The 25,152-nt window shown below is 34.9% G+C and overlaps 1 protein-coding gene across 4 annotated transcripts in view; it reads left to right on the forward strand.

Annotated features, from left to right (window-relative positions):
* LOC117563804 (AF4/FMR2 family member lilli) overlaps window positions 1-25,152 on the forward strand; it is a 129,639-nt gene that overhangs the window by 3,798 nt on the left and 100,689 nt on the right. For 3 of the 4 annotated variants that reach the window (XM_052002597.1, XM_052002598.1, XM_052002596.1), the window contains exon 2: window positions 1,203-1,674. Coding sequence is in view for 1 of the 4 variants with exons in the window: in XM_052002600.1 (XP_051858560.1) it covers window positions 1,640-1,674 (35 nt within the window). In the remaining 3 variants the exon portion in view is untranslated. Of the gene's footprint in view, window positions 1-1,026; window positions 1,675-25,152 lie in introns of those variants that run through there. The other variant, XM_052002600.1, reaches the window with a different exon arrangement.

A 25,152-nucleotide genomic window follows, 5' to 3' on the forward strand; every position in this document is an offset into this window, starting at 1 on the left:
GAGCCCTTAAATATCCTTATGTGTGTGTGTTGTTGTTGCTAATGTTGATGTTGTTGTTATTACTTATGTAAACTTTTCGTTAGAGAGCGTTAAGGATAGAGAAGGATGACACTATAAAATATCGTATTCTTTGTAATGATTGTTGTACTTGTTGTTGTTTTAAATATTTTTCGTGTATCTCAAACTTTTCGAGTATCTGGTCACACACAAAAGAAAATAAGCACAAACACAGATGAATACATTTATGTTGTTGATATTATTGGGTGCATTATCATCGTGATCATCTTTTTTAATAATGCAATTTCACTTTACAGCCCAGAAAACACACAAAACAAAACGAAAACTTAATAATAAATCATAATTAAAAGCGCCTCAACAAAACAAGCAATAAATAATACAACAAGAAAGCCGAGCAAAACACAAAACAAAAAAATGTATAAATAAAATAATAGAATAATATATATATATAATTATTGAAAACATCGTAGCCATTAGCTTTAACAAGAGGAAAACCTAACAAAACGCATAACATTTTATGAGTAGCAAACTTATAAAGCCTATAAAAAGTACGCCTTCCAATAGTTATTATACTATTATATATATATACAATATATCGTTATATATACATGCATACATCATTACATCATTACTTACATAAAAAAAAAATATTGTAGCACTTGGACAAAATGCAAAAATTTCGATAATGCGAAAAGTGCGTTAAACGATGCAATCAAATCTTTAACTAATACATTAATTAATATTAATTCCAAATCGTATATACACCAACTATATATACACGCATATATTTCATATAACAACGAACAACTAAATAATTAATTATTATCAGCTTGCTAACAACTATAAAGAAAACATAAAACAAAATTCAACGCAATTACTTTAGCAAATTTACTTTAAACAAAATAAGAATATATATTAAATTACGAGTAGATATAAAATATTAGCAAGTGCATATTCTAAAATTAAACAACAACAATTTTTCTATGCGCCCAAAGTGCTTAAGTAACAACGACAACAACAAGAACAACAACAAATATCAATTTCCCCATAAACACAACAACAACAACAATAACAATGTAAAATAACAACAAAATCAACCTCAATCAACACTGTAAATCGAGCAATATTACTCATACAAAAATTATTAAACTTATAATTGTTAAATGTTAACTAAACCAACACAGCAACAACAACAACAACAACACCAACGCCAGCAACCTGCCAATAATAAAAACAAGAGGAAAAGTAACACCAAGAACAACAACAACAACAACAGCAACCACAACTCATGCGGTGCTCAAAAGCCATCGCCAACTTTAACCTCTTCTCAACAAGAGCAGCACAAAATCAACTACAACTATTTCAACAACAACAACAACCACAAGTGTTTAAAGCTACAGAGAGCAACGGCGTCGCCAATCGCCGCTCGCTCTCAATATCTCAGGAGTTGTTGTTGTTGCACAATTATTAACGTTGGATTAACCTCCCCCCACCACCACCACCTTCCGTCACCTGCCAACCAAGGTTCTAATGTAGGGGAAATACCAGCAACAACAACAACAATCGCGTCAACAGCAGCAACAGCAAACGACAACAACCACAACGTCAGCAGCAACGGGACATGGATATTCATATGAAAAAACTAACGAAACCACGGTAAGTTTACATTTTCAATTACTATATACTATAATATACCATACTATATACTATAAAATACTATATATGTACTAACTTATATACCAATATCCTCTAACGATTTATCGATAAGGGGAAAACCCTTAAAAATGGGGGATTTTTCTTAATCGATTGACAGGGAATTTCCCAAAAAAAAAAATCAGTAGATTTAAAAGGTATGAAATCGTAATATTATGGTAGTAAATTGATTTCTTCGCCTTTTTTTTTAATTTCAATTGTTATAGAATGATAACAAAGTGTTATTTAATCATACAGTGAAGTATTAAAAACACAAGCATTGTTTTAGAACATTTTAAATGTTAATTTCTTTTTGAGATCTGTTTAGTAAACTTACGGTAAGGGAATGGTAAAAACAACTGCAATTTTAATCAAGTTTTTTATAGCTCTAAACACTTATCTTGTTTCGAAAGATAAGACATTTATTTTTAACAATCAAAAAATGAATTTTAATGAATAAGACTAATAAGCTGCGGCGAAGAGCTTTTTAAACATCCCCTGGGATTCTTTTTTTCGCAGAGTCATAAACTTAATAGTCATAAGACTTTTTAATATGTTCGTATAGTTTATATTTATAATCTATACTGGGATAATTCGTAAATTTTGTGAAAGAAGATATTGATTGAGTATTTTACATGTGAATTTCTAACTTATGAAAATAATATTTGTCTGTTCACACTTTCGGTTTTTGGCGGCATTATTTTCCGCAATGTAAATCTTGAACAGATTTCTCATCGTTCCCAAAATGAGTTACCTCCCCCAAATATCTAAATGTTTGAGATCCAAGTTTTGTTGAATATAAATCAGTTTATAAATTAGTCTATTAAGTGTTTAGTTAATTATAGTTCTAGACTATATGAAAAGATCGTTTATTTGAAATAGGGTTTTAATAGGTTTGTCATCGTTTCCAAATGAAAATAAGCTCAACATATTCCCCGAGCAGTTTTGTAATACGCAAAAGATATTCAATATAAACAAGACAAGCTGCTTTTCCCTAATGCCACATTACTCACACATACTCACACACACACATGAACATGGGAAAATGATGCGGAAATTCGCAGACACAAGTTTTCTTTCCATTTGCTGCTTTTGGTGGGTTCCGAGTATAAAACTTTTCTCATTTCTGCCTCGCGCTCTCGCAACCCTTTTTATATTCTTTATATTATTTTCGCCTGTGCTTCTCTATTTTGCTGTCGCTTCTCTTCTTCTTGCTCTGCTTCTTCTTCACCGTCTTCTTCTTCTTGTTGGGCTATCAATGAGCTGCGGCGACCACTAAAATGTATAATTGAAAATTGCACGCCCACATTACGACTTTGCAATGCCGCCTGAAATGGAGTGAGCGAGCCAGCACTACAAAATGCTCCCCAGTTGCTTTTAGCGCCATACAATAAACAGAGCAAAAGCAGCAAAAGCAACTAGAGTATGAAGATAACAGATGGAACCAAACAGAGAGAGGGACGGAGGGAGGAATATGTGCTGTCAAGTTTGCGGTTTTTAACTCGCTCCCGCTCTCTCCCCCCTCTTGCCGTTACAATTTAGTGTGGCCACCTTGACCAAAGTAGAAAAATCTAAAAGTTTTTTTTTTCTCTTCTTTCTTTCTACTTTACGTACAAGTTTATAGTAGATTTTAGCCGGCGTCGTCGTCGTCGTCGTCGCCACGCACTGTTTCATTCCCCTCACTCTTTCCACTCCCCACTCTCCACTCTACTTCACTTTAAGCATTGTGTGCAGTCTTCGCTGCAATTTGTCGAAAAGTTTTACTGTGCGCTAAAAGTTTAACCATAACAGATTTCTTTGCTGCGCTCCAACAACGTCCATTTCTTGAGGGCCGAAAAACTCAAACTCGCAACTTCTCAATTTGACTCTCTCTGTCTCTGACTGAAATCTTCTCCCCCTCCCAGCTCTCATGCTTATTACCCTCTGTGCTGTGGGCTGTCGGCGCAGTTAACAACCGTATAAACCTGCATACCTAATTTGACGAGCTCAACCAGTTTCATTAGATATTTTCATTTGTAAAAACTTCTGCTTGTTTGTTCGTTCATTCGTTCGTTCGTTCGTCTGTTTGTTTGTTTTTCTTTCATAATCAACAAGCTGCTGCAAAGAGACGAACGGCATTTTCTGCGCCCCATAAAACTGAATTAGTTATTTGGAAAATTCAGATACCGAGTGAGAGAATTTCTCAGTTACGAGCTCGATTTGAATTATTGCACACTTTTAGCACATTTTTATTAAGCAGAAAGATCATGTTTTTTTTTATCTTTTTTTTTTTATTTGATCAATCACAATTGTAATATATTTGCCTATGCAAACATTTTAGATCTCAAACTTCAATAAGTAAATTGGTTACAGAATATTTATGACAACATTTTACTTCTTAAATTTCAACAAGTTTAAATAAAGTCCTCTAAGGAAAGTATTTGTAAGGCTATAAATTTTGAAAAATGTTTATCCAAGCTAAACAAAGTTATTCATTTTACTTCTAATTACATATCGAATATCAATTCAAATATTTCATATGTAAATTTACAATAAAAATGTACTAAAGATATAAAGAAAATTTAAATTAACCATTAATAAAGAATAATTCTTTAAGACACAAACAATTTCAATACATTTTTCTAAGCTAAACAAGTGTATTTTTTATCATTTTTGGTAACATAAATCAAATTTACATTTAGTCTATTTTGATATTTACATAAACTCCTCTTAAAACATGCTTTAAACCAACAACAACTCGTTGCTATATGCTTATTTAAAGTTGTAAAAGCATTAGCGATATATTTTCTTTGTGTGCAAATTGAAAATGCGCAGATAAAATTTTAATTTTTCTAAAATTGCAATTTTAATGTGTGTCTAACGCGCGAGTTGGCCGCAATCGCAATCTCCATCCGACATTCCGCCACTCAATGCTGTCGCTCTTCCCTCTCTCTCTCTCCCTTTCTCGCTTACTCCGTTTTTGTGCCCTTGCCGTGTCCTGGCTGAACACACACACACAGACACATAGACGACTGCAAGTTTCTGGTTTTTGTGGCTTTACTCATCCTCTCTCTCTCTTTTATTTCCATCTCTCTCACCTAGTCGCTTTCGACCCTCTGTTGTCATGGCTAAAAAGCGAATTTCTTTCGTTGAATTATTTAAATTTGTCAGTGTGTGAATGTGTGTGACTATGAGTTAGTGTGCGTGTGCTTGTGTCAGTTATGAATAGTTAAGTGAGTGCAAGTGCTGCAAGCTGCCTTTTCATTTTCATTATATGCAGAGGCTCCTCTAGGGAACCGAAAGGTCCCCTAATGATAAATGGTATATTGCTATAGCGATTCGCCATCTAAATTTCATTTCCAATGACCTTTCATTCCTCATCATGATGTTCGCACAACTCGATGATTAGCTTATTTTTCGTTTAAATTGATTCCATCGTTAAGCCAAGAATGTAGAAGTGTCTTTTTTCCAATCAAAGTGCCGACTTAATTACCTGTTCTCATTAATTATGTACAAAGAAAGCCTACTAATTGCTTAAAAGCTTTTAAAGTTCAGCGAAATAATTTCACAATTAACCGAAATCATGGATTTATTTATGCTTATAATCTGTATTATGTTAAAGTTATACCTAAACAACACAGTTATCACTTAGTTAAAAAGTGATTTGAAGCAATCGTCTAAAAATGTGTACAATTTGAAATGTGCTTTGAGCTATGCATGTTAAAAAGCTTCTAAAACTGTGCATAGGTTTTTAACGTTTATATGTTACTTAGGCTAATCTGTATTACTTAGGATAATCTGTATTATGTTAAAGTAGAACCTAAACAACATAGTTATGACAAAGTTGAAAAGTGATTTGATGAAATCTTTACAAAATTTCATACGATTTAATTTGGGCTTTAAGCTTTGTCAAAGCTTCTAAAAGATTACATGCGCTTTTAAAGTTTATTTGTTACTTAGGCGTATAATCTGTATTATTTAGAAGTAATACTTAAACAACATAATTATGACAAAGTTAAAAAGTGATTTGAAGCGATCTTCTCAAATTTTGTACAATGGGCTTTGAGCTTTGTTAAAGCTTCTTAAAGTTTAGATACGCTTTTTAAGTATTTTGTGATAACGTATACCAAACTTTTCATACAACTTTCAGTTTTATTAACACTTTCCATCTAATTGAAGGCACATAAGAATTTTGTTCCTAGCATTACTGATAGATTAAAGGTTATTAAAGCTCATCAGTAAATTAAAGTTCCATCTAATTGAAAATTGGCAAGATTTTTACCTTAAATGTTTGCCAGAATAACAATTCGAAATATTCATTGATTAAAGGTTAATAAAGCTCATCTGCAATCAGTAAATGTTTAATTAGCTCTTTCAGCAGTTGCCATTGCCACACAGTTTTTCCTGTTTTCCCATTTTCCCATGCGTCAGTGAAACTTCCCCCGTGCAGCGACACATGTCCAATAATTGTCGCTATCATTGGGTCGCTCATCATTAAGCCAAGGGGAAGCTTAACGGAACGTATACAAAAGGCAAACAAGTCGAATGCGAATGTGAACCCCTCGCAAGAGGAAAAATACCGAAGAACAGCACCACAAAAAAATACAGAATAAGAAATGTGTAGTTAAAAGTGGTTGACTGTAAGATACCCGATAAAATGTTGAAAAGTTGCAAAATACTTATTTGAATTATTTTTAAACTCTTTCTGTAAAGTTTCTCTTTAATGTTTCTGAGACCTACTTAGTTCTTAATTCCGGAAATTATATACTTTATATACAGTCTGGAACACCTTTCTTTTCCTTAGCTACCGGGTGCAAAAAGCACGTATAAATGTTAAGGGAAGTGATTTACTTTATCGATGGACGGACGCATAAAACAATTTGGCAGGCAGTCTGGCTCTCTCTTTTCTTTCTCTCACTCTCTCTCTCTCTCTGTCTTTGTTGGAGAGCGCATTCTGTAGTGCCATGTCTTTCATTTGCATCCCTCAAGTGGGCGCAGAAACATCTGTCATGGCTGCCCAACAAAAATCCTTTTCCTTTTCTGTCTTTTATTCTTTTTTGGCACAACAAAAAAGAATCTAAACGAATCACAGTGTGTTGTGTTGTGTCTGTGCTGTGTTGCACGATTTTATAAGGTATGAAAATTATATATGCCCGACTGAGCAAAGGAGAAACATTCTCTTCTGGGTGGCAGTCTGAAGTATCCTTAGCATTTCTGACAGAGTCATAAAACTTGCGCGCAGGAAAAGTTTTGCACGCTTTCCTCTGATTTCACTCCTGCCTTCAGCCTGCTTTACATCCTTTCAAAACTGTTGCTGATTTATGATCTATGCTGGAGAGAGGGAAAGAGGGAATGGGAATGGGGAACTGTCTGTTTAGTTTACATTCTCGCTCTCCAAGTTTGTGTGTGTGTCGCATTAAAATGACATAATAAAATGTATAATTTCGACATAAAAACTGGCAATCCTCTAGAGATTTCTTTCCCCTATTTTCCGCCCCCTCTTTTTCTCTCTCTCCTTTCGTCTGCTGTCCGGTTTGGTTTGCCTTTTGATTGTTGACTCTACGTGCGGCATATCAATTAGGTGTGTAGGTCAATAGTTTAAGTGTGTGCCACACAAAGAAGGGGGCAAGAAGTCTAGGGAGGGGAATCTGAAAGAAGTCGAGCAGTCTCGATGTCTCGATGTCTATTGGTTATTGGACTGGGCGTGGCGTGGCGTTTGGCCCCAAAAAGGGATTTTCGTCGTGGGTTTGGTTATTTGAACTAGAAATTGCACATGAATCATGAATTCAGTTTGATGTGTTATGTAAAGTGGAATGGACTTCTTCCAATTCCAAAACAAACACACATACACACAAACACAGAGAGACGGACACTCGTGTCTCATCTATTATGAATAGAGTGAATGCTGCGAGTTAGCACTGTGAATATGCCACGAATAAAGCCAATGAATACAACACACACTCGGACTATTTGTAATACTCGTTGTTTGAATTTGTTAATGAATCATTCGTTTGGCTAATCGTGCTGCAGTTGCCATCCATTTGAATATGCTAGAGCTTGATGTCGACAGTGATTCATGAACCATATGTATGCTTGACTGCTTTGTTAACCCCATTCCAACTAACATATATGTCTGTCTCTCTATCTATCTGTCTGCTTGCTTCCATGCACATTGGTCTGTCAGCTTTGAAGATACTTTGATGTAGCTGACTAGAGGTCGGTCTTTAGAAGGTAGATATCAAAAACAGAAGATTAGGGTGACTATATCACATAGTATTATAATATTTTAAAAACTAAACTTTTGTTTCTCTTTTAGTTTGTTATCCACAAATAAACAGATTAACTTTGGCAACAGTAGCTAACATATATAGTAGCTAAAGAAAAGAACTTTCCAAAATATGAGGAATTTTTAATTGCTACTGCAATCGGATCTCAATTGCTGCTTTGCCCTCAATCTGCTATATTTGTCACTATATGGTATATTTGTAATCTAATAGTATATTGATGTCATAAAAAAGGCTTCAGTATATTTGAGTATTTGTTTCGGATTATAAATTAGGTATAAACACATGGAATGTAATAGTATGCTGATATTCCAGAAAAAAGCCTTTGGTATATTTGGGTATTTTTCGGTATATTAACTAGGTATATTTTAAGAATAATACCGCACTATTTTACTATTATTCCAGTGTGGCTTTCTTGTTTTTATTTAATATACAAAGTTGGTAACATATAATATTGAATAATTAGAATAGAAAAACTTTTTTGATTTTTAAAATACCTCTTCAAAACTGAACATTTGCCTGAACCAACTATTTGTATCTTTCAAATTTCTCTTCATAATTAAACATTTGCTCAATTCAACTATATTGATCCATAAAATATCTGTTTTTTGCTTAGAGAAACATAATTTCTCTATATAATCTGTTTGCCAACTTCAAGGAATAGATATCGCAATAAATTACTGGAGGATAGGAACACAATATGATATAGTATAGTCCTCTTAAGGCAGAATGATCTTTTTAATATAAAGATTAACTTTTTCGTTACTTTCATTATTTGATTCAAACTACAAATTTGTTCTTTGCTTTGTTGCCTCCTACATATATAAATAAGTTTGCTAGCTTTAATATATAAACTCTTAAGATATCGTATACTTCTATATAAAACTTCATTATGAAATGATTAATGAGTTAGATAATATATTTTAGTAAAATTTCATAAGTAATCTTATTGCTCAGCAGATTTCTAAGAACTAAAAGAATGTGACTTATAGAGTGAGTTTAAATATGTTTGCTATACTATCAATGCTATATTTTTTATTACGAATACTTATCTGCACATTATTCAGTTAGTATCTTTGTGCATTCCATTTGTCACTTGTGCATAACTTGAAGAGTATTTGAAAAGTGTGTCAACTGTGGCGAGTAATGCATTTAAGTTGCGGGCACACCTCGATGTCGACCTGTTTTTTAATGGCCAAGCCAAGCTCTTCTCTCTCTCTCTCTCTCACTCACTCTCTCAAGGTGCCGCTGTGACTGAGAACTTGCCACCAAGAGTAGTTCCCTGTTGCACCTTGCCACACACACTCACACACACACATCTACTTTTGCACACTCACATACATAAGTGATTAACTGTTGCATGCGCTACTGTTGCCGGCCACGCCCATCAGCCGCTGAAGGACACTGGACGACTTTGCTGTCGTCGCCTTGGCGATGCTTTCCCTCTTCTCTTCTCTTCATCACCTCTGCTTTATATGTGTCTGTCTGTGTGTGTGCCACTTAGAAGGCGCGACGCACAAGTGTTTGCTACTTTAAGCCCACAACAACTGCAACTGCAACTGATACAGAGACAAGGACTCTGAGACTCAAATGGCTGCCAGGTCTTTAGCTGCCTTTAGCTTGGCATTTGGTGTTGATGCTCTGCAATTAAGAAACCCGATTGGATTGTATTGAGAAATTAAATTACTTGAGAAATTACTATGAGATATTGGCAAATAATAATACAATAAAAGCAAGGAGAATTTGAGTAGAAATAGTAGTGAAAGTTAGAAAAATATATAATTCAATATTTAATTATAATAAAGTAATATGCTGAGTTATGAAATAAATACTCGAGAGCCTCAAAGACAAAATCCAATGTTAGATAAAGTAATATGAAAACTAATAAACATTGTTATGCAAATGAACTACAGACAATCCTGTTGGAATTTTTCTTTTTATTTTGAAGAAAACGGCAATTCAAAAGACTTATCAATGAAAAGAACTCTTCAATGTTATCACACAAGCAAAACAAGTCTCTAATATTTCATAAAATTTGTGTGAAATATTAATATGATGTGTTATAAAATAAATACTTAGGAACCTGGACAGCAAATACTAATGTCAGAGGAGAAAACTAAAAACAGGGTTATTTATTATGTATATTGGAAATATAAATATAGCATTTTCATTAGCTTGCTGGAATTTGGATTTATTTCAAGAAAAATTCAATTCTAAACAGTTTTCAAAGGACTCAAGTATTTAAATGATATGCCACGGAAGTATTTTTAAACAAGTTTTTAAATAATATCTCACAAAATTATTATGTGATATATAAAAACTTGTTTCTCATTTTATATTATTATTATTATTATTTTTTAAGAAGTCTTTGAAATCTTTAATTTTAAGTGAGGAATTTTGGAACAGCTCAAAAATGAAATGCTTAAAGTCAGAACGCATCAACATAAGGTAAAATGCCAACTGACAACGAAGGAATCACAAGCTAAGCTAAGGAAAAATAGAAATGCGGGAGTTTTAATAACGAAAAGGAAAAGAATTTTGTAAGAGAATGTGAGCAAAGTATTGCATGAACTAATCAATAGAACAAGGAACAATACAAGAGCAAAAGTTAAAAGAAACTTGAAAGGAAAATCGCTAAACTAGGACTTACCTACAGGGCAAGGTTGGGCTAGTGGTGCGGAGGGAGGAGGGAGGGGGTGTGTGTGCCAACGAAGGGGTTCCTCAAGGCTATCAATATGAATAAAACCTTAACTAGAACTGTGTGCCATTGTTTTGCTGTTGCTGTTACTTGGATCTGGGTTCGCAAGTTCTTGAGTTTACCCCGAGTTCTTGGGGCTTTCATCTAACCCCCCTCGAATCGAAGAACGAAACAGGGAGAGAGAGAGACAGAGGACGCGGAAGCAGTAAATAAGTTGCACTTTTGCACGCTGACAGCGAAAGCGGCGTTGCCAACTAAACTGTTTTGGGGTGCTGATGTCCTGATAGCTAGAAGGAGGGGAATGGGGCAGAAGGAGGAGGAGGAGTAGGAAGAGGATGAGGTGGAGGGATTGGGCCAAGTTAGTGTCCTTCGTGGCTTCGTGAACTGCAAATAAAAACAAAAACTTATTTGCCATTTATTTGCAGTTGACGTTTTTTTTCTGTGCTCTCTTTCATTCCCTCTCGGTCTGTCGTCTCTTTCCTGCTTGCTGCTGTTATTAATATTGACAGCAAGATGTGTGTGTGTGTGTGTGTGTGTGAGTGTGTTAGAGGGGGAAAGGATACTGGCAGGACCTCGCCTCGACGACAAGCCTTTGGGGGTCGCTCTTGTTTGTTTGTTTTTGTGCTTAATGCGCTGAACTGGACGCCGTCCAGCGACTTGCCTTGAGGGAGATTCTCTCTCTCTCTCTCTCTTTCTCCCCACCCCAAACCCAGTTTCTCAGTTATATATTTCCTCTTCTTCTTTCACTGTCGTCTGTCGCTTCATTCGGTCCACTCAAGCATTTCCGGTGTAGGGATAAATTTGTCGTGGTTGAAATTATTGTAACCTGAAGCTTTACTGAAGGACTTTTTAATGAATGTTCGATTGTTGTGTGTGGTCCTCCAGTGCCTTCCTCTTCTGCTCTGCTCATCTTCGCGTGAGAAACTTCCGCTAACTGTCAGAGTATTTCAATTTATCGAGTCTGTGTTTTCAAATATTGCTTTATGTCAAATAATAATTAACAATAAATAATATTGACTGTAGGCTTAGCTTTTCTATGTAGCTTTTGCTTAAATACACTATCGATTGATATTCATACTATTGAATTTATCGATTGACTATCGCGTTCACAAACTATCGATAACTACAACAGAAAATAGATTGACAATAAAAGTTGCTCACTATTATTGTTTATTTCTTTCCTTCTATCAAGTTTGTCGATTGACTATCGCGTCCACCAACTGTCGATAACAGTATCATAAATTAGACTGTCAATAAATGTTGCTCACTATTATTGTTTATTCCTTGCTAAACGATACATCATTAATGCAATCGAGACTACCGATTAGTATCAATAACTTTACTATCGAGCTTTTCGCTTGTTTATCGATTCGTGAATAATCGCTCTAATCGATAACTACGAGTGGAATTGTGGTGGCAATAAATTGATATTGAAATTGCTTATAGAACATGAGCATAATACAAGTACTCGTAAAATATATGAACCACTTTTATTACTTTTATGGATTTCTCAACCCTCGTTAGCTTCTCTCTTCCTCTCTCTTTCACACTTGCTGCCTTCTCCCTTTAACAAACCACACACACACACTTTTGCACGTCACGCAATGGTTAACTGAAGAACTTTTGTCAATGCCTTTTTAACCCTTTTTTCTTGTTCTTTCTTTTTTTCCTATTTCCATTAAATGTCGAATATACATTTTTCATAACTGAAATGTAGGACAACCCTCAGAAGTGGAAGTCCTCGGTCGCTCCTGTGTGTGTCCTGTGTCCTGTGCTTTGTCCTCCTTCTGATTGCATTGGGAATACCGAGCATAACATGCAGTCAGGTTGATAATTGTTGTTGCTGCTGTTGTTGTTGTTGTGGTTGGGTTTTGTTTCACTTAATTGTGTGTGTAGCATTCATGAGCAAAAACATTCATTTCATTCATTTATGATTGATACGAAAATTACATAGTACTTCTTGTAGATTGTAATTATATTTGAGTGCATTATCCCAGTTGCAGATATTTCCATTTGGTATTCATAACTTCAATTATTTTAATGTTAATCTCACTAATTAAGATTGCATTGAAAGCGGGGAATAAAACAAACTCTGTTTTAGAAGAGGATATTATATCTAAATTTTATAATTTGTATGTAAAATATCATTCCTAAAGAGGTGTCAAGATTCCTATGTTCTAACTAAATACTGAAATACTAAAAAATACTACAAATGAAGAAATTCTTTGTCTCTCTCTTTAAGGAACTTCCAGAGATTCCTAAATTAAAAAATATGTCATAATCATTTTAAATAAATAATTGACAATGTTTATTTATCTACGTTGTGGCGATTTTGTCGTTTTTATTATTGCCTTTTTTGCCGTAGTTTTTCTACGACATCTCTCATTCACAAAAACAAAGCCAATATAAGAAGAGGCTCAACATTTGAATGTTTGGGGTTGTCTTCGTTGCTCTTTGCTCTCTGCTCTCTTGTCGTCTGCTCTTTATCTCTGTTTTGTCTCGCTCACACTCGTTTGCCACAATTAGGTGTTAATACGACATTTTACTGAGCAACAGCAGCAGCAGCTGAAGCAGCGCAGCAATAAGAAAGAACAACAAAAATAACATAAATGAAATATTTATGCAATGCTTGCACATGAAATATTTACGAGCGTGTGTGTCAGTATGTGTGAGAGTGTGGAGCACCTCGCTCTGCTTTGCTCTCATTTATTGCGTATGTGTGTGTGTGTCGACGATCGATAAACTGTCGACCGACGTCGACGCTCATTGTGCGCTTCCTGCTGTGTGCGTATGTGTGTGAGAGAGAGAGAGAGCGTTTATGTGCATGTGTATTTGCCTGTGGATTACATTGTAAGTTCTCTCTATAGGCGCAGCACCAACAACAACAAAATGCCGCAATGTGCAAGCAAGAGCAATTCCCCCCTCCTCCCTCATTCCGCTTCTACGTCGAGTGTGTCACGCATTTGCCTTGTTTTTGTTTATTTTATTAGTTGAGTGGCTTTTAGTTGAAAATTTCTGTTACGTTTTTGTCGCTTTTGTAATGTCTATTGATTGAGCTGTGGGAAGGGGGGGGGGGGGGGGGGGGGGGGGAAGAATAGCGGTGTAAAACCCCCAATTGACTCGATGTGCTCTTCTAAACATGCATTTATGAATGTATACATTACAAATGTAATGAATGTATGTACTGCACACACACACACAATGTAATTGCTGTTAAAATGTTTACTTTGCGTGCAAAATGTTTGCAGCTAATTTGTTTGAGTTTTATTTATTTTATTTTGCAAATAATGAATACATCTGATGGTAGCTGGATAACTAATCAAAGTCGAGTTAATTTCATTTGAAAATGACATTTCATGAATTTCACTGTCAAGCTTGTAATTTGGTCAAATGTAACAAGACTCGTTGAAGCGCAACGCGATAGAAATGGAAAATCTATAGAAAATTGCAGCTTACAGTGACCGACAAAAGTCTGAAACGCTTTATTATAGTCTTGCTTGCAGTGGCAATCAAGCAATGTGTAACGCATAAAATAAACCATTATGCAGCTGAGCTGAATCAAATCCGCTTTTCATTCTTTCCAGCTGTTGCTATGTCGAGTATTCGCTCAGTTATAAAGCTAAACTTAAGAAACTTGCCGTAGACGCGACTTTTGTAGCTATAAAAACGATTGGGTCATGATCAACTTCAACTTCAGGTTGTCTAGTAATGTTTTTCTAGTTAATCTGATGACTATATCTTATAGGAATATTTACACCAAGGGTTTAACATAATATTCAAATCAAAAGTGTGATTCATTGAAACAATTTATGTATACAAGTTGGAAATTTACTTAATTTGTACTTCAACTAAATTCATCTTTGAAAATATAATATAATATTATAACAATCTAGTAAATACAGTATTTTAAATTAAAATTTGCTCCATGGATTATTTAAAATGTAATTTGTGATTCTTTCATAAATTCGTATTTGCTATTCTAATTGTATTCAGACTAAATTATCTTTAAGAAATTATATACGTTTTGCTTTGAACTATCAGCAATAACGTATACGTGATTTGATGACTCATTTCTTGAATTTTCAAATTCCCCACACACACACTTCTGATCTGTCAATCGTCAAGGAAAAGATATATCCCATTATGCCCAATTAACGGCATGCGACTGAATCTCATCAAAAAATTTGCTTAACGCTTTTGATTGCCAAACTAAATAAATCAGGCGACAAGGCGAAACGAGTCGAAACACAAGGCAACAAAGCAAGAGCAACAACAAAGCTACAAAGTCGAATATGGCATACGCTTTAAAATCGGAATTACTAAAAATAAACAATAAAAATGGTTTGAGAATATTTTAGAATTGATTTCAATGCAATTTTTCTAAAAAGCAAATTCAATTTTTACAGATTAAGATTTGTGGAAATTTGTTTTTTATAATATTCAGAAGACTCTTCTAAAGTGTATTAAGATATGCGAATGCAAGGCATGACAAAATGCCACAAACAAAACAACTGTTTTGCAAAAATGAAACAACAACAGCAGAAAACCAGAAGATGGTGACGAAAAAGTAGAAGAAGAAGCTGAAGCTGTGAAACTCAGCAACTGAGCAACAAAAAACCGCAAGCAAAGTGGGTTAAAAATAGCAAATTGCACAAATACGTCGGCAATTATAAGGCCATAAATTGTGGCTGCAAAATTATATTGTTGTCTACACAACAACCGAAATAACTACAATAATAATTATTAAAGTAACCACGCCCCTTTAAAAGCCCCTTGGCCAATACAAAGCAAAAAGCAGGTGATGCCAAATTAAAGCCAAGTTAGTGTCTCTAATTGTTTGTGTTTCCCAAAATAGCTCAACAATTGAAACTTGTCAAATACTTGTCGATAAATTAAATAAATGTGTAAAAATAGCGACTCTGAATTCAATGCTCACTGAGAGAAAGCCAGAGTTGTTCGCTCTCTTCTTACTTCGCTTTAACTCACTCACTCTCTCTCTCGCTTGCTCTCTGTGTTGATTACGCGCTCTTTGGTTGCCTTCGTTGTCTATTTTTGACGCCGCGTGAGCTGCGAGCAGCTTGTTGCCGTTTATTTATAAAACAACCGGCGGCAACAACAACACCAACACAACGACAACAACATGTGCTGCGGATGCTAAATTTACTTACGTATGTGTGTGTGTATTGCCTTTGCGTATCCATTTGCTTTAAGTGGGCGTCGCTGTCGCCGTTAACGTCGCTGCTCCCGTTGCTCTGTTGCTGGATTTGTGGAATTTTCTTTTGCCATTGAATACAAAACACAAAAAAAAAGAAACGTAGAAATTTGCATTCAAATGAAATGTGAATAAAACAGTGCCAACGAGAGATGTGAAGCAAGGACATGTGTGTGTGTGTGTGTGTGTGTATGTGGTTGGGCGCCACAATTCTAGAGGGAGACGGATTACATTTATAACGGTTGCTATGCAATTAAAAAAGCAGAATGCGCGTAAGATAATACGCCCAGAAAGAATGCAAACACACAATTAGTGATGTAGACAAAATGGTATTGGCTGATTAATTATCGATTGGTGGTTCATAAACTTAAAAAGGCATATTTCAAAAAGAATTTATTGATATTATATTTCAGTAATTTTCAATGAAATTTTGGTTTTGTTTCTTACTTTTCTACAGCGAGTGCATTTTAAATGCCTTTAAAATATCTTATTTCTAAGAAAAATAATTCAGCGAATTTTATGAAAATGCAATAAGTTCTTTGAAAACATTTAAATGAGATTCTAAATATAATTTCTGTATGTTAATAAGTGCTAAGTGCTAATATAGTAAGCTTATTAGCACTTATCGATATTTATAATTATCGTCTCATATTAATTTGTGTAAATCTAAATGGCCTGCAAGTTTTTCTTATTTATCGATATACATAATAATCTCATTACAGTTAACAGGTAGTCGTTTTGTGCTATCGATTGCATTACGGATTAAAACGAATCTTATCGATAACTACTTTTGTAATAAATGTATAAATGCATTTGGCACGCTTGCAATGCGATTTTAATACCAAAACAAATTGCATAAAGAACTAAAGAGGAAGAGGAAGTGAAAGTAGGAGGGAAGAGCGATAGCAGCAAAAGCTGCTGTTGCTGGCGCGCCGACAATGAGCAAGACGAAGACGTCGCGTCAGTTACACTGCAAAGGGTACTGGCATCAATTGCATCTGTGTGGAGTGCGAATATGATGGGAGGGGGGTAATAGTATAATAGTATGACGTTTATGGGATTTTTATGTTGGCTATTGCCATTAAAACTAATGCGCATGATGCAAAAACATGTGAAAACGTTTAAAACTATATAAAAACCAATAGACGTTTTGTGAAATTGTGAAAAAACAACAAATACAAATAGCTATTTGTGTATAATGTAATGTATGTATGTACATTTATTTCTACACAAAATAAAGCACAAACACTATGTGCGAGTGCAATGGCAAATGGCTTTTGCTCTGTGGGTGGTTGGACGCCTCTCTCTCCTTCTCTCTTATTGTTTGCTTGAGTTCAGTTTTGTTTTGGCTGCTTCTGCTTCTCCTTCTGTGCGTTGACATTCATGGCGCACATGCATCGACACGTTTTTCACACTGTCGCCGTCGTTGTCGTTGTTGTTGCTTTTGTTGCTGCTGTAATTGTTGTTCTTGCTGCTCTTGTTGTTCTTGTTGTTGCTGTCGGTGATTGGAAGTTTTTGCATGCAAAATGAAGTGTTAATCAGCATGTAGCTGCTGCGACAGTGTAAGAGAAACAGAGAAAGGGAGTGAGAGAAATTGGGGGAATGCAAAATACTGCTGATCTCACTTTGCGTTTGCTTATAGAGATGTGACATGGCTTAAATGTAAGACGCTAAAGTATTTTTCCATTCAATAACTAAATACATGTTTGATTCCTTTTTTTATTAACAGTGAGAGATTAGAATAAAATAAAATACTCTTCACTATAAGAATTAAATTATTTGGTTTTGCTTAGCATAACATTTTGAACTTTGGAAATACATAAATAAATTTTTGTTGCATGACATTGGTATAATTGATATTATTACGGAGAAGTACTGAAATATTCTCGAAGTCTTTAGCAAGTGTGTAAAATCCTTTGGAATAAGCAGTAAGACAGCTTATAAAGGAACATAAAGCACAGACATAACTTGTTCCTTTCAGCCTTTGCCAAGCAAGAACAACAAAAACGAGAAGCATAAAACCTCTGCTCATAATTCACAGTTTGAAATGGCAACTGTAATGTGAGAAGCAGAGAAAGAGGCAGTCGATGCCGATGCCCCAGTCGATGCCGATGCCGATGCCGACACACGGACATTCATTTCATACACTTCTGTATTTTTTCTGTTTGTCTTGTATTGCAATTCCATTCCAACAAATCCTCAACACACACACAAGCACACACGCTTAAATTGAGAGCACGTGTGAGTGTGTCTGTGTGCGGGCAGCTCACGCGTGGGCGGCAGGTGATTCGATGAGTCGCTGCTCTCACGTTCTGTTCCCTGTTCCACTGTTCCCTTTTCACTGTTCACTGCTCACTGTTCAAAGTTGTGTGAGTGTGCATGTGTGTGTGTGTGTTGTTTCGTTTTATTTCGTCTGTCGCTGTCTGTCTGGCTTGCAATGTGCAGCTGAGGACTTTGGCATTTTATTAAATTACGTGCCTCTCCCGCCTTTGCTCCCCTTTCTCTCTCTCTCCTTCTCTCTTTGTCACTCTCCTGCTGTGAGTGGCTCCAACTTTGTTACTTCCGCTTCCCTTTTCCTCTCTTTTGGCTACGCTAGTTTTTTGTGCAGCGCGCGTTGAAAAGAAATGAAAATGTGTTAAAGTTTTTGGTTGCGGCTAATATTTTTAGTGTGTGTGTGCAGGTGAAGCTGAATCTTGTTGCTGATAAAATGATAGATTCTATGGCAAATTGGTTATCATGCAGAAAAGCACGGAGAAAGAAAGATGGAAAGAACACACGCACGCTGTCAATTGAATTAATGAGAAAGTTGCTTTGATGGAGGTGCTTATCGATATACAGCTATCGATATATTATTTGAGACGTTCAGCAAATAGTTTTCGAAGACATTGAGAATCGATTTAATTTATTTACAATTCGATAACTGTGTGAACATTCTGTTCCACATAATAATTAGTAATTAACCGCAATCAATATCGGTATTTTGTCCACTTGTGCTCACAACTTATCGATTACTTGTAATCAACGCAAGCAAAAGCGACAAAAGCAGCAAATTCAATCAAATTTTCGGAGAGAGAGAGAGAGAGAGCGAGAGAAAGAAACTTCTTGGCTATTGATAAAGAACAATGTGAAGCGACAATGTAAATGAAATGTGCGATAAGCAAAGCCAAAAAGCAAAGCAAACAATAATGTGGAGAGTAAAGCACGTATAAGAAGAAGAGAAACAACAGTCAAGCCTACAAAACGCGCGAAAAACGTGCAAAAATGTCGAGTAAACAAGCAAAAAAAAAAAAAAAAAAAAAAAAAAAAAATATTTCCACAATGATGTAAGATAACATAAAAGGCAAATTTTTTTTTAATTGCTTATCAGGTCAAAAACTCGAAAACTGTGAAAGCTTATCAACGCGTTGTTCTCTTCCATTCACCTCTACCTGTGGTTCTCTAGCTATCTCTGTCCTGCTCTACACAAATTAATCAGCGTCAAAAGTTGGCAACTATCAGGCAGATGAAACGTGCATCGTCTCAAAGCTGTTGATGGCCTTACACAGCTTATTATTAACTTTGTTAACTTTTTGAATCATCCACTTTACTTTTCTTTTCCTCGTTTTTTTTTGGGGGGGTTTGTATTATTTGCAAAGAAAATTTGATTTCAAGTTTCGGCTACTGATTATGTTTATCGATTATGATAGGATGATGATAAAGCTGTTCATAATGACACAGTTAATAAACTTTGGGTTGGGGAAAAGAATATTACAAAGCGCAACTCTTACAATGACTGGACACGTATCAAGTATACGACACGTGTGCCATTGATAAAGGGAAAATGAGTGGATTAATGTGAGGGGGAGGCTTTTCATAGAAAACTGTACTATCGATTACTATCGAATGGTGTATTTTATGATTTATGATTAGTAATGGCTGTGAATGTGATGTGAAATGATTAATCTGTGGCATTATTAACGCAGATCTTTAATGAATCGATAACTTGAATTGAACAAGTGAATAAAATAAGTAAAATATCGTTTTGATTTGCATTTACTTCTATTTAATCGATATTAAATTTGATTATTACGCAAATTCAGTGTCAAGATTATATTTTATTTTTGAATATAGTCTTAAGTAATTGTAATCGGAGATTGTTTTGTTTAAGGTATGCTAATGATTGCTTAATCACATTCAATCAATTTCTTTAATCAATTATAACAGGTTTTCTGCTTTAATAAGTGGAATATTTGAAATGAATGTATTGTCTAGTGAAATTAAAAATGAATTCAATTGCTTCGTATAAATTTGCATAAAGCATTTGCTGATTTATTCTCTTAAGTTCTTTTTTATAGATAATGTTATTGATTATCTTGATGAAAGATTTTAAACAAATAAGAGAAATCTTTTTCAATTATGTTCCTAAACTGTATCACTTATAGTTATGAGATTATATACTAAGAGGAATGTTTTCAATGCTGCATTGTTAATAATTAATACGCCTCTTTGGAGGTGCAAAGTAGCGACATTATCCTTATGATGGGGGAGTTGGGGGAGTCTGTGTCTTATCTGCTTGGGTCCTGGAAAAGCCGCAGTGGAAATTCCGTGGGACGAGGGCTGGCTTCAAGTACACGCTCAATTAAAGCGCTCAAACCGAGGCGAAACTGCCGCCAATGAGGCTATAAAATATCAGCAGCCAAGCGACCAGCACATAAACAAAACTTCAAAGGACTCGTCAAGAGTGGGAGGGAGGGAGGAGGAGGAGGAGTAACCAACCAGCCAAGAAAAGCAAGAAGGGCTTGAGGGAGGAGGCAAGTAACATGCCGAAAAGAAACTGCCACTTGAAGCGAAAAAAACAAAAGGCATTGCAATGAAAGCCAAAGCCAGGACGAAGCACGAAGGACGCAGGCTCAAGTCTACACAAGGATATACTATATACATATAAATTTATATATATGTATATATGTGTGTGTATGCTGGCGAGGACAACTTCAGCGCTGGAGAAGGACGCCAGCTGAAAAGCAATGATGATTTATGTACGAGGCCAAGTCGGGGGAAAAGCAACACTGGACTTTTGGTACAGCGAACCAAAGCCAGAAACCCAGAACCAGCATCAGCAACAATAGGGGGAATGCAGGAGAGGACAGTGGAGTGGAGGGGGCAGCACTTGAGTATTCATGCAATTTCTGGGTTATAGCCGCCATTAAACTTGCCCCAAACTAAGCGCCAAGAGACAAAACCTCTTTCGCTTCCCAACAGCTGCATGAAGCAATGAAAGAGTTACACTCGAATGTGCTTGACTACGAGATACCTGGTAGACATTTTTATGGAATAAAAAACTAGTGTAAACTGTAACGGAATGTGGAAATTAGATTGTGATTTATTCATATTCAAATAATTTAGATAATATAAAAGATTATTTTATGTGCTCGACTACGAGATACCTGGTAGTATATTTAATGGAATATACTTGGATTGTGATTTATTTCAAGTCAAATTATTTGGATAATATGAAAGATTATATTATGATCTGATTTAAAGCCCAGATAATTGTTTCCTGAACAAGTTTATAATCCATTCCTTATGAAATTCTCAGAATATATTAAGATTGTCCAAAATTACTTATCTATTGAGCTTGTTGGCGATTTGAGTGGATGGGAGAAAGTTTAGTTATAATCTAGAAAAAAAATAATGAATTCTTGTCTAGAAATTTTGTATGAAAATCAAATTTTGCAACTGAAATCCAGTTTTTGAAACATTCTAATTTATTGGCTTATACAATATGAATGTGTTTTTTTTATTCAAGAAACTTTATTTAATATTGTAATATATTTTTTATTGTAATATGTGTACTTTTTATGTTAAGGGTTTTGTGTTATATCATTTTGTTCTTAAGGATTTATGGACCACAAACTGCGATCTAGTTTTTTTATACAGGCAAGTTTATTGGCTTATACAATATTATTATAATTCAAAAAACTTAATTTGAAACATTACACATAATTTTTTCTTCTAATATATATTAGAAGAATAAATTTTAAGGTTATGGATCTCGTTTTATATCTTGTTTGCTTAGTTCCTTTTTTAATTATTCTTTTTTTCTTTTTGTTTCACTCGCTTCTTTTATGTACAATCTGTCTGTTTAAACAATAGGTAAATCGTATAATTAATATTAAATTCACAAAAAATAACAGTTATCCAATGAGCCCTGCTATTATATTATATATAACATCTTTTCAGTTACTTGGATTTATCTATTGGGGAGATCGAGTATGTGGTTTTTTCCGTCTTCGGTCTTCTTCAATTATTTACATGGTTATGGAGTCTATCGATGTATTTCTTACAAAGTTTCTTGATATCTTCTTTTATGGTTGGAATATTCAGATCTTTGTGAATATTTGCATTAGAGATACGTAAAGAGAAGCATTGAGAATTCCTTGACACTTTATTTTATTACATTCCCATAATCATCATTCCCTTTTTTCCCCAAATGGGTTCCGGGTATAAAAAGAGACGCCAGCAAACAATATGCAAGGCTTGGCAAGTTGTAATAGATGCAAAAGATGCAAAGATACAGTTCTGTGGCCAGAAGAGAAAGAAGGAAAGTCGAGGAAAAGAGAGTCGAGTAGGGGAGCAGCAGGATTCTTTCGTCCTCGCCCTCGCCCCCTCCCCTTTCCACAATTGAGGCAGTCTGTAGGCCTTTGCCTAGTTCTGATGTTGCATTTGGAAATTGCATGCCAAATGCAATGAGGATATAAAAGGCAGAGTGATGAGGGGGAGGGGGAAGAGGTGTGGTTGCGGGTTGCGAGTTGTGTGCCACAGCAGTTGACAGTTCAATGTTGCATTTCAAAGTAAAAGGGATGTGTCGTGTGTCGTCTGTGTAGTTGAAGCGTTTTAGGCGCTCAACTTAAGAGCGTGCTATGTATGTGTGTGTGTGAAAAAGCACAAAAGAAAGAAAACTGCTGAAGGAGGACAAAACCCGCTGAGTGCGGAAGAGAGGGAGAGAGAGAGAGAGCACACAACACACGCATCGCATACATGTGTTTTGTACACAAGCATTTGCCGCCAAAGTAGCGCCAAACGACCGAGTCAAAAGGGAACTAGCAACAAAAACTACGCGGAGGGAGATGAATAGAGGCGGGGACGGGGGCAGGGGAAGGGCTTGAAAGCAAGTCTGAGTGAACGGCGGCGAAGAAGGAAAACTCACTTGTAAATCAAGCAGAAGCTATTAAAGTTATTGGCAAATATTTTGCAATAATAAATATTTTAGATTTAGAATTAATAAAAATGTATATTATGAAAAATTTTTCAAAGAAAACACAAAAATATAAAAAGAATAAAAAAAACCTATAAAGAAAACATAAAAATATATAAATAAATCAAAAAAATATAAAGCAAAAATAAAATTATATAAAGAAATCCAAAATATAAATATATAATAAAAGATTAAAAGATATAAATGAAAAATAAAAATATCTAAGAAATATTATAAGACCTTGTACAAAATTTATAAAGAAAACATAAAAATATACATATATTGAAATCAAAAATATATAAAGTAAAAATACAAATATATAATATAAAGTAAAAATAAAGAAAAATTAAAAGATATAAAGAAAACATAAAAATATTTAATAAATATTATAACAGCTTATATACAGGCAAATAATATTCGATTTTATATGTATTTGGTTATGGATAAATATTTCGGTATTTTTATTTTTAGTATATTTTTGGCATTATACAAAATGTGAAGAACATAAACAACCGAGTTAATTATCAAATTTTGAACTTTTCCGATGATATCACTTAACTATGAAAACTATAAGAACTAGAAATATGAAACAACATATTGGTGACAAATTAATTTTTTTGCTAAGAAAGTTTCAATACATTTTACTTTCTAACTTTCTTCATTTCAAATCCATTAAAATTGCAGTAAAAAAATTTGACTTGTTTTTGTGCTGTGTGATTGACTGATTGATTTATGTAGCAAAATACCAAATAATATACTGCAATAATACTAAAATATACCGAAATCACATTTGGTAAACTGATATAGTACTACATTCGAAATATACCATAGAGGTTATAATATACCAAATTCTTAATTTGTCCGATGATATTAAAAGTAGAAACAATAAAGGAAGAAGCCTGAAATTTGTTGACAATATGTTTGGTTGTTTGTATACTTTTAGAAGGTTGCAATAATTGTTTAGCCTTGCAACTTTCTTCATTACAAATCCATTAAAATTGCAATAACAAAATTTGAGTTGTTTTTGTGATGTGTCTGATTGACTGATTGATTTATGATATGTAGCAACAGCTGTTGGCATTGAAAGAGAATTTGTACATTTTGTAGTCGGTAATTTTCCAGACAAATAGCAAAATGGCAAACACTTTATTATTATTATGCTTGTTATTTGATTTAATATTATTATGTAGATTTCTGTGCCCCTTTTTGTTTCGTTTTGTTCGCATTCTGTTGCGCTTCATTAAACAAGCTGCTTTTGGATTCTCGGCACATTTTTGCTTAATTTATCAATACCAATTACACACACAAACACACACTCTCACTCACTCACTCAGTCAGTCACTGTTTGCATCTCGCTCTCTCAATCGCAGGGTGCGTTTAAAAGCGCTTACATTGATTGATTACCTCGGAGGCGCGACTTTCGGTTGCGTTTTTACACGCGCGCGACTTAAAACGCGAGCAAGCGCTCTTCTTCTTCTTCGTTTGTATGTGTGTTTGAGAGAGTGAGTGCGGTCATTGTGTGTGTATGTGTGTGTTAATTGTTGTCAAGGTTGTTGTGTTGTTGCTTACCGTTTATGTTTGACTTGTTTGTTGTTGTTTCTACTGCTGCTGCTGCTTTTGCTGCACACATGTTTCTTGTTTTTCTGGCTTTCAGCACTTTTTGCTTTCTTTTTCCTCCTCTCTTCGCGTTGCCTTCTCTTTGTTTTTTTTTTGTCTTCTTCTTTTTCACGCTTCAAAAGTTTTTTAGCTGTGATTTTGGCTAATGCAATTTGGTAGCCGCTTTTGTTTGTCTTTGGCCTACATTTTCGTTCTTTCTTTCATACTTCGTTTCGCTGTTTTATTTATTTATTCGCTTTGTTTTTAAGCTCTCGCAACAGTTGTTGTTGATTTGATTTTTCAAATTGGGTTTTGATTTGTGAAATTGATGCCAACGAATGCCACATGTCGCCCACACACCCAAAAAATAGGTCAGCAATTGTGTTTGTTTAATTAGTTTATTAATTGCCAACTTAACATAAGTCGATGACGCTGTTAA

This window comes from Drosophila albomicans, chromosome 2L (genome assembly GCF_009650485.2).
Source record: "Drosophila albomicans strain 15112-1751.03 chromosome 2L, ASM965048v2, whole genome shotgun sequence".
In the NCBI taxonomy this organism is placed as follows: Eukaryota; Metazoa; Arthropoda; class Insecta; order Diptera; family Drosophilidae; genus Drosophila; species Drosophila albomicans.